This window comes from Balaenoptera borealis (assembly GCF_965194805.1).
Source record: "Balaenoptera borealis genome assembly, contig: HAP1_SCAFFOLD_463, whole genome shotgun sequence".
NCBI classification, from domain to species: Eukaryota; Metazoa; Chordata; class Mammalia; order Artiodactyla; family Balaenopteridae; genus Balaenoptera; species Balaenoptera borealis.
The window spans coordinates 473603-491907 of NW_028123734.1; the positions used below are offsets into that span (position 1 = coordinate 473603).

At 37.0% G+C, this 18305-nt stretch overlaps 1 protein-coding gene and 1 long non-coding RNA gene across 9 annotated transcripts in view; both read left to right on the plus strand.

Annotated features, from left to right (window-relative positions):
• The window catches only part of LOC309621446 (uncharacterized protein), a 583198-nt gene that overhangs the window by 473134 nt on the left and 91759 nt on the right, over positions 1–18305 (plus strand). For all 8 annotated transcript variants that reach the window (XR_014240024.1, XR_014240025.1, XR_014240026.1 and 5 more), the window contains 2 exons: positions 11912–11975; positions 15661–15734. Coding sequence is in view for 1 of the 8 variants with exons in the window: in XM_082408931.1 (XP_082265057.1) it covers positions 11912–11975; positions 15661–15734 (138 nt within the window). In the remaining 7 variants the exon portion in view is untranslated. The remainder of the gene's footprint in view (positions 1–11911; positions 11976–15660; positions 15735–18305) is intronic.
• LOC309621448 lies at positions 1871–7887 on the plus strand. Its single transcript, XR_014240032.1, has 2 exons — positions 1871–4519; positions 5601–7887. It is a non-coding gene; the product is annotated as an uncharacterized lncRNA (long non-coding RNA).

The following is an 18305-nucleotide window of genomic DNA, read 5'->3' on the forward strand; positions in this document are numbered from 1 at the left end:
ATCCTTGTTGCTTGTCTATTTTGTATATAGTAGTTTGTATCTCTTAATCCCATACCCCTATTTTGCCTTTCTCCCCTTCCCTCTCCCCACTGGTGACCACTAGTTTGTTTTCCATATCTGTGAGTCTGTTTCTAATTTGTTATATACCTTTGTTTTATTTTTTCAGATACCACATATGTGATAACATAGAGTATTTGTCTTTTTCTGTCTGACTTATTTCACTAAGCATAGTACTCTCTAGGTCCATTCACTTTGTTGCAAATGGCAGAATTTTATTCTTTTTTATGGCTGAGTAATATTCATAGTGTATATATACCACATCTTTATCCATTTATCTGTTGATGAATACTTAGATTATTTCTTGAGACTTTTATTAAGATACATCTTCTTTGTCTCTTGTAAACTTTTTAGAGTTAAAGTCTATTTTGTTTGATATTAGTGTAGCCACTCCAGCCCTATTTTCATCATCATTTGTATGAAATATTTTTTCTATCATTTTACGTTCAACCTATTTGTCTTTGGAAGTAATGTGAGTCTCTGATAGAGACCACATAGTTGAATTATAAATATTTATTCATTGTGCCAATCTCTGTATTTTTATTGGAGAGTTTAATCCATTTACACTTAAGGTAGTTACTGATAAGGAGGGATTTACTTCTGCCATTTTTCAGAAAACAGATATGTTTTCTCTATGCCTATAGGTTTTTATGTCCCTCATTTTCTCCATTACTGCTTTATTTTTAGTTAACTTTTCATAGTGAAATATTTCAATTCTCTTCTTAATTCTTTATACGTATATCCTATAGATATTTTCTTGGTGGTTACCATGGGTATTATATTTAATATCCCAAAGTTATAATAATCTAATTTGAATTGATGCCAACTTAACTTCAATAACATAAAAAAGCTCACTACTATACCACACCACCCTCAGTTTCTGTTATTAATGTCATAGATTACATCATTACACATTTTGTATACAATAAAATAGATTAATAATTTTTATGCATTTGTATTTTAAACGCTTTAGAAAATAAAAGTCAGGCTCAACCAAAATTACAGTAATAGTAGCTTTTACAGTTGCCCATGCATTTACCTTTACCCTAATTTCTTTATATGGCTTCAAGTTACTATCTTCCTTTCATTTCAACCTGAAGCACTCCCTTTAACATTTCTTGGAGGGAAGGTCTGGTGGTAATGACCTCCCTCAGCTTTTTAAAATCTAGGGGTGTCATTTCTCCCTCATTTTTGAAGAGTAGCTTTATTGGATATAAAGTTGCCCATCAACAGTTTTTTTTCCTTTAAGCATATTGAGTATATCAACCCACTGACTTCTGGCCTTCAAGCTTTCTGATGAGAAATTGACAGATAACCTCATTGGGGACCACTTGTATGTGATGAGTCACTTCTCTCTTGCTGCTTTCAAGATCGTCTCTTTGTCTCTGTCTTTCAACATTTTGATTATAATGTATCTCAGTGTGAGTATTTTTGAGTTTATTCTATTTGGAGTTTTTGAGCTTCTTGGATTTGTAGATGCATTTATTGCAATTTCAATCCTTTAAATTTGGGGAGTTTTCAGGCGTTATTCATTTCGTTCCTTTCTCTCTCTCTTCTCCTGATGGCATTCCCACAATGCCTATGTTGGTCCACTTGATGGTGTTTCACAGGTCTCTTAGGCTCTGTTCAATTTTCTTCATTCTTTTTTCTTTCTGTTCCTTAGACTTGATAATTTCAGTTGTTCTTTCTTTATGTTCACTTATTCTTCCACTTGCACAAATCTGCTTTTTAACCCTTTTGAGGTATTTTTCATTTCAGTTATTGTACTTTTCAGCATCAAAATTTCTTTTTGGTTCTATTTGAAAGTAATTTATTCTCTTCATTGATATTTTTTAATATATTATTTTCCTTTGTCCATGTCTTCCTTTAGCTCTTTGAGTGTCTTTAAAAGAGTTGTTTTAAAATCTTTGTCTAGTAATTTTGACATCTATGCTTCCTCAGGTACATTTTCTGTTGCTTTATTTTGCTTCTTTGAATCAGCTATACATTCTTGTTTCTTTGTATGCCTTGTTGTTTTTTTATTGAAAATTGGACTTTTGAATTTGATAACATGGAAACTGGGGAAATCAGATTTTCCCTTTTCCTCAGAGTTTGGTACTTTAAAAAGTTGCTATAAGGTGTCTCTGTATTGGAGTAAAAGCTTAAGATCTTCTGCATGTCTTTTCTGAGCTCCATATTTCCCTAGGTATGCATGGTGGCTTTCTAAATTCCCCCATACACATAGTTGCTTTTGAATATCAAAAACAAACAAACAAACAAAAAGCAAGCAAACAAAAAAACAGGTGGCTCTTTTAAACCTCCTGGAAATTACTTCAGCTGGTGGCAGTTGGAACATTGGTGGCCAGCCTCCATATCCACACTTCAGCAGTGAGAGCAGTAATTCACAGTTAGAACCAAGAACCTACATGTGGATGACAAGGATCTTATTGGCCACCCTGGCTCCAGAGGAAGCTGCTCCAGAAATTTGGGTTACGTTCTTCACAGCTGTCTGGTATGGGGCTGGGGTAGGGGGCTGAGTAGCTGCAACCACCCTAATGGTTGAAATAAACCAAAATTAATGAAAATGTCCTAGCCAAGCTATCCCCTTGAAGTTACAAGTGTTCAAATAAACTCCAAAGTTCCAAAGTATCCACCTCTGATAGTTTCTCCTAGTACAGTTGCTGTCCAGGTAGAGAGATGAATTCTTGGTGCTTCCAACTTCACTATCTTCCCTGACTTCATTCCCTTGAGGTTTAATCTTAATAGTAATGCATGATAACTTTTTAAACCATTTTGGTTTCCCTGTATTGGAGATCCTGATTTTCTCCTCTTTTATTAAATTTAGTGTCTATCAGCCGTTTATTGGCTACATTAAATAAATAACTTTAAGAAACCTAGATATTTTAATTAATCAGAAAATTACAGTGCACTAACATCCTAGTCAAGCAAGTGTCTTCACGGCACTATAGTACCAATTTGTGGGGTAACTGAAATCACTTTTCTTTGCTATTACTAACTGTCATGCAGTATGAAATAATTTAAAGAGTATAAAGGTTCTTGAGGAGAGCAATTTACCTATGTTCTTTTTAAAAATCTTTTATTGGAATATAGTTGATTTACAATGTTGTGTTAGTTTCAGGTGTACAACAAAGGGAATCAGTTATATATATACATGTATCCACTTTTTTTTTTTTTTTTAAAGATTCTTTTCCCATATAGGCCATTACAGAGTATTGAGTAGCATTCCATGTGCTATACAGCAGGTTCTTATTAGTTATCTCTTTTATATATAATAGTGTGTATATGTCAATACCAGTCTCCCAATTTATTCCTCCCCCTCCCTTATCCCCTGGTAACCACAAGTTTGTTTTCTACATCTGTGACTCTACTTATATTTTGTAAATAAGCTCATTTGTATCATTTATTTAGATTCCACATGTAAGTGATATCATATGATATTTGTCTTTCTGTGTCTGGCTTACTTCACTCAGTATGACAATCTCTAGGTCCATCCATGTTGTTGCAAATGACATTATTTTGTTCTTTTTTATGGCTGAGTAATATTCCATTGTGTATATATATATATATATATCACATCTTCTTTATCCATTCCTTTGTTGATGGACATTTAGGTTGCTTCCATGTCCTGGCTATTGTAAATAGTGCTGCAAAAAACATTGGGGTGCACATATCTTTTCAAATTATGGTTTTCTCTGGGTATATGCCCAGGAGGGGGATTGATGGATGATATTGTAGCTCTATTTTTAGTTTTTTAAGGAACCTCCATACTGTTTTCTATAGTGGCTGTACCAGTTTACATTCCTACCAACAGTGTAGGAGGGTTCCGTTTTCTCCACACCCTCTCCAGCATTTATTGTTTGTAGGTTTTTGATGACAGCGATTCTGGCCAGTGTGAGGTGATACCACATTGTAGTTGTGATTTGCATTTCTCTAATAATTAGTGATGTTGAGCATCTTTTTATGTGCTTTTTGGCCATCTGTATGTCTTATTTGGAGAAATGTCTGTTTAGGTCTTCTGCCCATTTTTTGATTGAGTTATTTGTTTTTTTGATATTGAGCTGCATGAGCTGTTTGTATATTTTGGAGATTAATCCCTTGTCAATTGCTTCATTTGCAAATATTTTCTCCCATTCTGAGGGTTGTCCTTTTGTTTTGTTTATGGTTTCCTTTGCTGTGCAAAAGCTTTTAAGTTTCATTAGGTCCCATTTGTTTATTTTTGTTTTTATTTTCATAACTCTAGGAGGTGGGTCAAAAAAGATCTTGCTGCGATTTATGTCAAAAAGTGTTCTGCTTATGTTTTCCTTTAAGGGTTTTATAGTGTCTGGTTTTACATTTAGGTCTTTAATCCATTTTGAGTTTATTTTTGTGTATGGTGTTAGGAAGTGTTGTAATTTCATTCTTTTACATGTAGCTGTCCAGTTTCCCCAACACCACTTATTGAAGAGGCTGTCTTTTCTCCACTGTATATCGTTGCCTCCTTTGTCATAGACTAGTTGACCATAGGTGCGTGGGTTTATCTCTGGGCTTCCTATCTTGTTCCATTGATCTATATTTCTGTTTTTGTGCCAGTACCATATTGTCTTGATGACTGTAGCTTTGTAGTATAGTGTGAAGTCAGGGAGTCTGATTCCTCCAGCTCCGTTTTTTTCCCTCAAGACTGCTTTGGCTATTTGGGGTCTTTTTTGTCTCCATACAAATTTTAAGATTTTTTGTTCTAGTTCTGTAAAAAATGCCATTGGTAATTTGATAGGGATTGCATTGAATCTGTAGATTGCTTTGGGTAGTATAGTCATTTTCACAATATTTCTTCTTCCAGTCCAAGCACATGGTACATCTCTCCATCTGTTTGTGTCATCTTTGATTTATTTCATCAGTATCTTACAGTTTCCTGAGTACAGGTCTTTTGCCTCCTTAGGTAGGTTTATTCCTAGGTATTTTATTCTTTTTGTTGTGATTATCTATATTCTTGGCATTAACATTTACTAATAGAATGAGTTCCTTCTGGGAAAAATCAGCTTGAGTGACTTCAAAGTTTTGGAGAGTACCACCATGGTAAAAATAGGTGGGTAAGTATAGATAGATTTCAGCGTGAAAAATTATCAATTTGCCTTTAATAGCCCTGAGTTTGGTGCTATAAGTGCACTTAAAGGCATGACTTAACGAAGAGGGATTTAGAAAGGAAATGCCGTTGACTTCCCAAGCTGTGCACTCCATGGGATACAGTTTTGTAATAAAGACCGTAGAAAATTACGAAACTTCTGAAAGAAACTTCCTGTCTGTGTATGTATATGTGTGTGTTTACAGTTTATACTGGATTAGGATTGTAAACCTTGATAGTGTCTAAAAATATTAAAGGGGAATATGAGGATGTAAGCCAAATAAATGAGGACTGCTAGAATGTTTAATTGTGTATTAGTCTTTTATTAGCAGTGTATGTTCTTCAGGAAGCAGCTGCCTGAGAACCCATCTCCTGAGAAAAAACAGCTCTGAGTTTGAAATTCAGGGCTCTCAGAATGAAAAGTGGTGACCCTCTAGAATTTTAGTCTTATCACTAAATTTGCAAAGTTGGATTAGACCAAGCCCAGCTCTTTATCAACTGCATTATTATTCTCTTCCTTGGGCCTTGGTTAACTCATCCATGGACTTGTGGAGTCACACTAGATATCCTTAAAGTCCCTCTTAAATGCATGTCCTCTGGTCGCACACATGTCAGTCCTCTAGTTAAACTTTCTGTGCCACAGATGTTGTTTTGTATAGCATCCTGCAAGTGTTGTCCAACTCTGCTGAGAGGGCTCCAGGCAGACCAGGAGAGTCTGGGTTCATTACAAACATCCCTCTTTGAAAACCAATGTCCGTGGTATTCACCTATCTTTTCTTAGCTAGTTGGATCTTACTTCCATATGTTACTACTCCTCCGTTAGGTCTTATACTCTCAGCCAATCTTAGACATGGCCATTGAGTTCTAAGGAAAAATTTTCAGAATCCTCATCTCCTGTTTGTTTTCCTCTAGAGCTACATTTGTTCATTAATGTGCCTTTTGTAATGTGGTATCCACCCTGACTGAAGCTACTAAAATAGTCTAATTACTAATCAGTATGTTGAGACTGTTGCTGTGATCCTTCAGTGGTTAGACATGTTCTTCATACTTACTATTTCATACTTACTAGTCAGTATGAATTTTAAAATTAAAGTGCATATTTAATCTAGTATTTATTTTTCCTCTTTTAGTCCTCTTAAAGTATTAACGGTGTCTCTTATAATCAATAATTCTTGTGCTGGAAAAGTAATAAGGTGCTCTGATGTTTGCACAAGTTTCTAATAATGTACCAAAAGATAAAGTATATAAAGTACAACTATCTTGCCATAATCAGTCCTAAGGAATTGGTTTTCATTCTGGAATTATACTTGAATTTCAACTTATTAAACCCACGCCCATTTCTCTCCCCTGTGCTATTTATATTTATAATCATATGAGTATTATTTTAGCTGTTACAGATCCAGGTAGCTGCTATTTGATGTTGACTCTCCACTTCTGTTCAACTGCTAATGATAGCAAGAGCTCTGTGGTCCCATAGGACTCATATTTTATTGTATTGCTATGGCTGCCATGCTTGTTATTTCCTCAGCCTCTTCTGCAGAATGAATTCTGTAGGAATTTTTACGTAATTTCAATTTTGAATTTTGTTTAACATAACAGCATGCTTACTTTTAAACATAAAGGAAGGAGACTGATTGATTTCTACTCTTTGCCATCCTATTTATTTATTTATTTATTTAATTGTGGTCTAGTTGGTGTACAATGTTGTGCCAATCTCTGTTGTACAGCAAAGTGACTCAGTTATACACATAGAGACATTTTTAAAAATATTATTTTCCATTATGGTTTATCCCAGGAGATTGGATACAGTTCCCTGTGCTTGGGTATAGTTCCCTGTGCTATACAGTAGGACCTTGTTGTTTATCCATCCTGTATATAATAGTTTGCATCTGCTATAAAATAAAATTCATTTAAAATAAAATTTATTTTCAGCTATAAAATAATTAAGTCATAGGGATGTAATGTACAGCATGGTGACTACAGTTAATAATACTGTACTGCGTATTTGAAAGTTGCTAAGAGAGTAGATCTTAAAAGTTCTCATCAGGACTTCCCTGGTGGCGCAGTGGTTAAGAATCCGCCTGTCAATGCAGGGGACATGGGTTCAATCCCTGGTCCGGGAAGATCCCACGTGCCTTGGAGCAACTAAGCCAGTGAGCCACAGCTACTGAGCCCGTGTGCCCTAGAGCCCACGTGCTGCAACTACTGAAGCCTGCGCGCTCTAGGGCCCATGTGCCACAACCACTGAGCCCACATGCTGAAACTACTGAAGCCCACGTGCCTAGAGCCCGTGCTCCACAACAAGAGAAGCCACTGCAATGAGAAGCCCCTGCCTGCTGCAACTAGAGAAAGCCCACATGCAGCAACAAAGACCCAGCACAGCCAAAAGAAAATAAATTAAAAAAAAAAAAGTTCTCATCACAAGAAAAAAATTCTTGTGTATGGTGATGGATGCTAACTAGATCTGTTGTGGTGATCATTTTGCAATATATGTAAATATTGAATCATTATGTTGTATACTTGAAAGTAATATAATGTTCTATGTCAATTGTACCTCAATTTAAAAAAAGAAAATTTCAAGTATATATGTAAGTTGGAGAAGAGAAATGGAGGAGTATTTAGAGGTGGATATGGAGGTCAAAAGAGGTATTATGTATTTATTTTTTAAGATGCAAAAAGTATGGTACCATTGTATGCTGATTGTAATGATTAAATAAAATTTTTATTGTTTATCCATGAGGTGGTGGTGTTGAATATCTGGGGCAGTATACTGCCTTGTATCTTTTTGTTGGAGAGAGTAGATAGATTCTGGTGCAAAGTGGAAGGTTTGGTCTCTGAACGGGGCATGGACAGTGAATCCACTGTGTCAGGAGGGAAGGCAGGGTGCATGGACACAATGGCCTGTAGGTGGGCAGATGTGGGGAAAATAGGGAAGTTGCCTTCCGATTGCTTCTGTCTTCTCAGGCCTATGGAAATGTCACATACAAATTGGCACTTGCCATCTACCTCTACAAAAATTAAATTATGAGCCACTGCATCTGCTGACCTTCATCACCCCCTGAAAGGAATTCAGGGTGGAGATCAGAAATGAGGCACTCTGTGCTCTGGAAAAAACTGGCAGAACAGGTCCTTAGACAGTTAGATATTTTCAGGAGATGATTTTATGAGCCCAATTCTTGCATCTCCTCATATTTAGAAAAGCACTAAAAAATTCTTCATGGTGATGTCTGCTCCTCATGACTAGCAGTAACCTTCACGAAACTAGCAGGACCTTCTGCAAAAAATATCTGCTTGATTGCATGTACTCCTCCTTCACCAAAATCACATATATACTGACCTTCCCCACTTCCTCTTTGGAGCACTTTCTCAGAGCTATTCGATATGCTGTCTCCCAGGCTATAGTCCTCATTTTGCCCCAGATAAAACTTAACTCACAACTCTCACGCTGTGCAATTGTTTTTAGTCAGCAGAAGCAAGTCATCAGCTGAGGGTGGTCACTGAGGAGGAGACTTGGGAAGTTTTCAGAAAGAGAAGATGTGAAGTATGAAATAATTTAGGAGCATGAGAGAGTGAACAGACAAAGGAATATGTTAGAATTGTTGGGCAACAATGAGGGCCCTTGTGAAGTTATTGGTCGTGAGTTAAAGTGAGACCAAAACTTAGACATCTTAGAGGAGGTCTGGTCCGGGTCAAATCCTGGTTGTTCCTGTTAGTTAGATTCATCACCTGGACCAGGTCCATTCATTGATGCCTGAGCCCCGTGGAGGAGAGGACAAAGAGTTAGACGTGAAAACAAAAAAACTGTCAACAAAAGCTCTGAAATTTTGATACGTCTTTAAATTTTGTAAACCAAAGCAAAAAAGAAGACCATGTCATCTCTCCTGCCCCTCATCAAGGGGCACCTCAAGGAATCTCCTGCTTTGCCACTGGTGGAATTTTCGGCCACACCAGGTGAGGATGGTAGTGCCTTTGAGGAACTTTATGGAACCTGATGAATGTGGAAGAGCTGGAGGACATCGCAGGTCCCAGGAAGATGTAGAGGATTAATGTGTAAATATCACATGGTAACTAACTAGAATGTTTCATCATCAACTACAACTACTCTGGGAAAGCCCAGAAGGGCTTAAATGCACTTAACTCATTACAGGCTTATAGTAGGAAGATTTCTAAACCTGGTTTTCCAAGATTCCTGTTCTCTGATTCTTCATTCAAACACTAATCTGGATACTGCTGTGAAGAGAATTTGCAGTTGTAGTTAAAACTGAATGGATTGATCTTAATACATAGAGTTTATCCAGGTGGACTGGACCCAATCAGGTAAGCACTTTGCGTACAGAGTTTGCTCCATCTGGCAGCAGAAGAGAAGGTCAGAGAGATTTGATGTACAAGGTGACTTGATAGATCATTGCTGGCTTGAAGGCAGAGGAAAACACATGAAAAGGAATGTGGGTGGTCTTAAGATGCTGAGAAAGGACTCTGGGTGACAGCCAGAAAATAAGGGACCTAACACTTCCAACAGCAAGGAACCGTACTCTAACAACCTAAATGAGCCTAGAGGCAGATGTCTTCCTAGAGCCTCCAGACAAGGAATCTGCCTTGCTAACACCTTCCTCTCAGCCTTATGATACTCTGACCATTGAATCCAGCCTGCTGTAAACTATACGTTAATAAATGGGTGTTATTTGAAGCCACTTAGCTTGTGGTAATCTGTTATGCATCAACAGGAAACTAATACATAGTCCTTTACATTTCGTTTGCTCAGGAGCCAGATGAGTTTCAGAACTGGGTCATTTGTGCCTATGCAGGTGGCACTCAGCCAAGTAAACTGCGGCCATGTGCTATCAAGTTCTCTCTCAAATTCACCAATATACCTGGGAGTTGTGCTGGTCTCCATAGCGGTTCAGTTAACGAGGTCTTTTTCTCAAACTTGGTGGGTTGATTTTGAGCATGATTCAACTGCAAAATTATTGTTTAACATAACTCTATCCATAAATTGTTATTTGTTTATTAACGGAGAGATATTAAAACTTTTTTACAAAGAATAAAAATCTTCACTTTCAGTTTTATGTTTCATTTTTTTTTCACTTTACTAATTTCGTTCTGAGAGAGGAAGCCTAGTCTTTTTAACAAACGATGCTGGAGAAAACGGATGTCCACAGGCTAAAAAAACTCAACCCAAACTTCACCCCTTTCACACTAATTAACTCAAAAATGGATCACAAAATTAAATATAAAATATAATACTATAAAACTTTTAGAAAAAATCCTGGGAGAAAACCTCTGGGATCTAGGGCTAGGCAAGGAGTTCTTTTTTAAGTACATTTTAATGAAATTTTATTTTCAATTGTAGATTGATGTGTACCTTCACTTATTCTGAGAGAAAATAAAATGTATTCAATTTGCCCTTCCAGGTTTGTAGACAAATCACATGAATTGATCATATTATAAACCCATAGTTGGTCAACAGTAGAACCATGCAGTGTTTTCCTGAGGAGAAACCTTTCTTTATGTTCATGAAATTTTTGGAGGATTAGGGCTGTAACTAGAGGGTCGGGGTAAGCTGGGGATTCTGCCAGTGGAGGTGAGAGCAGGGAGGGAATTCACCAAACCCAAGGACAGGCAAACCTGTCAGAAACTGCTGGAGAGAGAGGACAGTTACTTGGGATTCAAATCTGCTGATCAACCTTGGTGTGCTATGTTTTGTGGAACAATAAAAATAGTATTTTCCAGCAAAAACTGGAATAGGTAATGCAAATTTAAGGATGCTAAAACGCACACATATGTATGTGTATATATACATACACAAAACATATATATGTATACATGTATATATCTGTATATATACGTCTGTGTATTTTTTCCAGCTTTATTGAAGTATGATTGACAAATAAAAATTGTATATTTTTAGGTTGTACAATATAATGTTTTGATCTACATACACATTGTGAAAATGATTCCACAATCATTTCACAAAGTGAAATCAGGAAATCATACCATAATCAAGCTAATTTACATATTCATTATTTCCCATAGTTATCTTTTGTGTGCGTGTGTGCCTGTGTGTCTGTGTGTGTGGTGAGAACACTTGAGATCTATTCTTCTAGAAAACTTCAAGTATACAGTACATTATTATTAACTATAGTCACCATGCTGTACATGAAAGTTCTAGAACTACTCATAACTGAAAGTTTGTACTCTCCATATTTGTAATTTAAATTGTTAGGCAATAAATATGCAGGCATATTTTCCTATCCTCTCTCTTACACATCTTTCAAATAATGTTTTGAAACATTTTCAGTTTTTTCAGTAATTCAATTATAATTTTCAAACAGTCAAAAAAGCACACGGAGTTGTTTTTCACTACCCTATTTTACATATATTTGTTAGTAAATAAATGGTTCTCCAGACTGTTCAGCATATTAAATGTTAAAGTAAACAAGGGATAATTGCTCCTTATTTTTAGAACAGTAGATTTACAATATATGTAGCTGTTACAAGTCACATATTTAAATTATTTTAAACATCTTCTTTGGTAATAGTTTTTTTTTTATGACTTTGTGTCAAAATAGAAACAATACCTCGAAGTAAATTTGCTTTTTAATCCATATTCTGTGAACACCTAAATTTTACAATGAAAAATTTCAAAAGCTACAAGGATATCCATATTTGAAATATAAAATAAATGATAAATTCAATAATTGGGAATTTTCTTTGCCCTATTAAACATCAATTTTTAATGCTGTTTTATTCTTACAGATTCTTCTCAAAATATATTGGCTACTTGAGAGATGTCATTACACTCCTGTGATTTATACAGAAGGTAAGTTAGAAAACTTTAATTCTTGTGTCCATTAATTAACAAACTTTTAATAAACACTTTTCATCAGGGACTAGAGTAAGTACTGGCAATGTGGTCAGACATGCTTCACTCCTCTCTCTTGCCTGCAAGGAGCTTTCAGTGTAGTGGGGTGGATGGACCTAGAGTCTGTCATACAGAGTGAAGTAAGTCAGAAAGAGAAAAACAAATACCGTATGCTAACACGTATATATGGAATCTAAGAAAAAAAAAAAAAAGGTCATGAAGAACCTAGGGGCAGGACGGAAATAAAGACACAGACCTACTAGAGAATGGACTTGAGGATATGGGGAGGGGGAAGGGTAAGCTGTGACAAAGTGAGAGAGTGGCATGGACATATATACAATACCAAATGTAAAATAGATAGCTAGTGGGAAGCAGCCACATAGCACAGGGAGATCAGCTCGGTGCTTTGTGGCCACATAGAGGGGTGGGATAGGGAGGGTGGGAGGGAGGGAGACACAAGAGGGAAGAGATATGGGAACATATGTATATGTATAACTAATACACTTTGTTATAAAGCAGAAACTAACACACCATTGTAAAGCAATTATACTCCAATAAAGATGTTAAAAAAAAAAAAAGATATGCAGTGGTTGTCACAGGGGAGAAGTGCAAAGTGGTCTAGGCAACACAGCACAGGGGACCAGTCCTCATTGGGGCAGTAGAGAAGGCTTTCTGGAGTAAGCAGTGTTTAGTGAAAGGGCTGAAGAATGGGGGTGTTCTCCACGGGGTGCCAGAGTTAGCTGGTTAGGATGAGATCATTCCAACGTCTATGTTCTCCAGCCAAAACAACCAGGAACACACCTGGGAACCAGTTTAGTCTAGAACAAGTTGGATTTATTACTCATGGCAGTGAGGGAAGACACACACCATGGGGAATCCTGGGGTGTCTCAGTAAGAGGGTGTTAGAAAAGAGCTACTACAAGATTTGGGCTTTAGTTGGGTGACTTGGGAGAGGGTCTAAAAGTGATGGGCCACTTTAAATTGGATGCTGAAAGCCAAGGCAATTCTATAATTCATCTCAATAAATTTTAGCTACAAGAGGGAAGACTATAGTCAAAATAAAGCCATTACTGGAAACAAAGTAGATGTCACTCATTTTAACCAAGAGAATGGAGTGTTTGGTATTTTGGGGGGATGGCACAGTGACTTCTTTTTCTGTACTTAGAAAACAGTTGTGAATTGCCTTCACTTTATCTCACTTCATCATTATCTCAGAGTAATCTTGCTTGGCATTGGTATTCTGTGATACCTTTTGGTATTTATGTCCAGGCTTACCTCTGGATATCATCAGGGCTGTTGTTGTTTTTGCTTTTTTTTTTTTTTTCTCTCACAAGACAAATGAAGCATGGGGGAAGCATTTAGCTTCAATTGGAAGGCATCATTCTAGAATTTTAGAAATCAATGGAAAAGTACAGGTCTTCTAGCCAAACCCATACATCTGTTTGTATGAAGGACAAACAGATTAACAGAGTAAGTGCATTGGTAGCTTGAATTTATTTTCTAAGATTTGCTTAGCTCCCCTACTCCCATATTTTATACTTGTTATATTTTGATATAGTAAAAATTCATAAATGTGAACACCACTAGTAAGATTTCAGTTCATCCATCTTCCCTTAAATACTTTCTCAGCCTGGGCACGTTGATTCCCTTTGCTTAGGATTTAAATCTCTTATCAGTACACCTCCCCAACTCTATTCAGTAGGAAACTGGTGAAATGATATCAGAGTGGGATGACATAAAACAAAGAAGACATCCACACGCACAAATAAACTGTATATAAAGTCTGCTCATAATTTGAATACAAAGTGTTTTAATAAAAAAGAATTTAACCACTGCTAAATTATCCATATACTGAGTAAAAGCAAAAATGTTACCCTAATAAAAAGAGTGTAGACATGATAGCCCATGAAGCCATGTGGGATGAAATTAAAAATAGAGTATGTCTCCAGAGATTATCAGGCAACACTTTTTTCAAGTTTGTAATGTATAGTATTTTTTTTACCATTCCTTTTTGTATTGATAAATCAATCATGTCATATCATATCATATATTTTGTATTATATGTCATATCATATCAATCAGTATTTTTTACCATTCCTTTGTGTATTGATACATTAATCATGTCATGTCATATTATATATCATTTATTATATATCATATCATGAAATGTTTCATTTGATGGTCATCTATCTGAGAGCAAGTTGCAAGATTTTCACACTTTCACTGAGTCCTTCACTGACATCCAGCTTGACCTTGACAAGTATATCTGACCTTCCCGCTGTGTTAGAGATCAGAGTGTGTGAAATATTGACAACTACTGAAGATTACTGGGTAATGTAGGCAGTGTGCAGTGGATCAACCAGTATAGACTCTTAAGTCCATTTTCTACGTCTAGTAATGTGTTCAAGTGATTGGTTTTGGCATCAAAACTGAAATACTTCTCTTTCTCAACTTGCTGTTCACACATTATCTTCCAATGGCAAGTGCTGACAACTACAGATGCTGCTTTCACTAAAACTTCATTATTGACTAAACTCCCCTCATCTTAGCTTAAAACCCCTGAATTGGGAGAAAGTGTATCCGATCTGCCTGTGCTTAAGCTGGATCACAGCAGTTGCTTGGCCTAATAGCTGAGACCCTTTCTCAATATGCCAGCTTGTGAGTGTGATCAGTGGTTGTGCACCCTAGGTATATTGATCTGATGTTTAATTTTGTCTAATATTTTTACTCTCCTGCTTACTAGTCAAGTCACTATATCCATAAATTTGACTTCATGAGTCCATTTTTCTTTTCTTTCTTCAGAACTGTTTACCTGATCCAAAACACCTTCCAGTGGATTTTCTATATGTAAAACCTGTTTTTTAAATTAGTAAATAAAACTACTGCCTTCAGAATTTTGCCTCGAAAGCAACAGGACGCTTTCAACAATCTAATGTAAATGCAAACCACTGCATTCTTAACTAAAAGCCATTCTCCTGGGTATGGTGTGTGCTGCTGTTCACCAATCTCTGCTAGATGCTGCCTGAGGTCCCCCTTGCTTCTACACCCTCACACATTCCCCCTGCAGCTCTGATGCTGCTGGAAGGTCCGGAAGTTCCTGCACTGTATTCTAACTGGATCTGTGCTCTTACTACAGACTTGGGGTCCCTACCAATCCACAGCTGCATGGTGTTTGCAGGCAAGTGGGGGGAGAATGGTTCACTTACCTGTGTTATCTGCCCTCTGCCTACAAGGTGAAACTCAGGGCTGACGGGGTCCCTCTGAGTTTCAGAGTTTGGTGAAACAGATATTCTAGAGTTTATTCATGGTTCTCCTTCTCCCTGGACAGGCCACACACATGTGCTTTGCCTGACAGAGGCCAGAGCCCATGGCTGTTTTGGATTCTGGTTTGATTCCTTAGAAAAGGCCAGGAATCTGGTTCATGTCAGTGTTCTCCAACATTTCTATCCTTCTCCTACTCAGTAAAAAGTTTTCTGAGCATGAAGATCCAGTGTGTATATTTATGCATTTGCAAATTAAATGCATGTTCTATGGTTCCGTAATTTATATGCAAGACAAAGATTATACAGATATAGGAATTTTAAAAGAATGAGATGAGGAGGGATGCAAATGGAAGTTCTAACATTTTCTTCCTGCCTCCTAGCATACTGTCTTGTCCACTCTGACTGGCGGGCTTCCCCATCAAGAAGTCTCTTAGTGAAACTCCATGCTGCTCAGGTGAGGGGGTGTGTGGGGACATGGGGGCAAAGCAGGGATGGTATTTCCAGGAACTGGATTTTGTGTACTTTTGCCTTCAACTCTCAAAATCTGCATGGATGACCTTGAATTGCAGGTGGATTCAAGATTCAGAGAGTTAATGTTTTTCATGATGGAGTTCTATCCAGAGAAGTGGATGTGGATCACACTACATTGCATTGTTTTTCCTGGAAGTTTCTTTCTCTTGTTTTTCTTTTCCTTTTAAGCCATGTTATGATGAAAAATAACAGACTGTTATCAAAGAAGGGTAGTATACTCTTAAATACTTTAAGTGGCAAAATGAATTTTTTTTTTTTTTTTTTTTTTTTGCTAAAACAGTAATACGTGCCATAACCTCGTGGTGGTGGAAATAATTTACACTAGGTTTATCATCTGGATGATCTATGAAAAGGATTCTTTCACACAGGTTATATGATGTAGCAGAGGAAGCATTTGGTCTGAGTCAGTTGTGGAAAGCGAATATCTGTATGGTTTGGGGAATCCCTCTCTGTCTCAGGGTCCCCATTTGTTCATTAGGTGACCAGACTACAGAAGAGGCCACAGTCATTTTTTGGTAATGACTTTCCTTCATCATCCTCCTTCTCCTGTTCCCTCCCCACTCCTGCTCTCCTCCTTCTCCTCTTCTTCTTCCTCACCTAATCTCCTTCATCTAAAGTCCGCAGTGAGTCCCCAGACAGACAATGAAGGAGGGCTATAGGGTGTAGGGTGGTGAAAGGCAGGGTCATCTAGGAGTAAATAGAGGGAAGGAGCAGCACCCATCACTTTGGCCAAGTTGTAGTTCCTCCTTCAACTATGGACAAATCTTTTAGGTGGTATCCTGGCCGTGGCCAGCAGACCCTAGACCTGCCTGTCCTTCTTGATCTACTCTTTGCAAATCCTTTCATCAGATAGCTTTGGGGGAGTCCTTCCAGTTTTAATAGACTAAAATGTATGTACTTATTTGTGGGGCAAATGTATCTCAGCTGCCTACCTGAAGTCCCCCCCTTTTTCCTTCTACTGGGAAAGTTCAAGGAAATGTAATGGTTTTTCCAGAAACTGTTTGTGCCGGTTGTTCTGTTTACCCTCATGTTCCATTCCATGACGGATGAGAATGGTCATAGAGCCTAATTTATAAACCGCATATCCTATGCATCACTTATGTAAAAATATTCTAGCCCACAGATCTTAAAAAAAGAATGTTAATGCATCCCATCCAGAGGACCAGCTAAAGCACACACACACACACAAATGCTTAGACCAAAGAGCTGTGTCACTCAAATTTCTTGTTATCAGGATGAGATGAGGCAACTGTGTTTTCCTCTGAAACATGCCAGTATTTCCTAAATCCTCATATATTTTGTTGGGAATTACATTATTTTATAATACCTCTTACTAGAATTTAGTTTTATCTCAAACACATGGTTTAGAAATATTAGCTTAAACTTCCAAGAAGAGAGTGTCATTTTCATGAATGTGAGATGTTGTAGTTGTGGGTATCTATAGGAAAACGACGAGCTAGTCTAGTTAGTAAATACTATTGATTGGCTATTAGAGGACATCTGTGGCTACTTTCCAGAGTTCTGTGATTCAGTAACATAAGAAAATGTCACAAAGGGAGCACATTTCAAAAAATTAATAGCTATGATTTTGTAAAACATTTTACAGCCTGAATATTTGTTTTTCTTAATTAAAGAAAATACACAGGGCCCTCACATCAGCTCACTCCTCTCTTTTGAGAGAAAGGACCATGACACTGTTACCCCACAGAGTGACCTGAGAGACTTAACCAGACATAATACTTGACATCTGTACATTATCCAGTTTTTACCATGTAAAGGGCAACAGAATTTATGACCAATGAGAAATATGTAGTCTCAACTGAGTGCAAAATTTGGAAAGTATTAGGCAGACAGTGAGACCTCTATTATTATTATAATAGAAATGCTGATTAAAGATATACTTTCTTTAACAGATGTTAAAATGCCAATTCCCAAGCGATATGAGGTAATATATATTTCAAGCACCAATTAAGTGACATATTTTCTAAGATTTCAAAATTCTTTTAAGCAATGTATCCTTTTTGTAGCCCTATAATAAATAAATAAAATATAAATTTCCTGAGTCTTGGAAAATGCACGTTTCTTATAATTATATAAACTATGAATTCTTCTAAATGGTTCAGAAGTTTAAGTTATCACAGGTGAACATTAGGATTTTTTCACGTTCTAGAGACATGCATCCCATACAACCATCTTGACTGTACTACTGTATTTTAAAAGGAGTAAAATAAACAATATCATTTAATATTAGGCAGTTAAGTACAAATATGCCAGATAATGTAATAGAGATATTGCCAAACATCTGTCACATTTGTGAATAAGCTTCGTGTGTCTGATAAGGTGGCTCACTTCATTGAAAAATAAAGCAAACCTCACAAACCTGGCACAAGCTATTCTGTGCGAAATCCCACGCCATTTGCACAGCTAGGAAGTAGGGGTTAGATGCCTCTTTGCTGGTTCATTTCACCATGGATCCCACTTGCTGTAGGCCTCT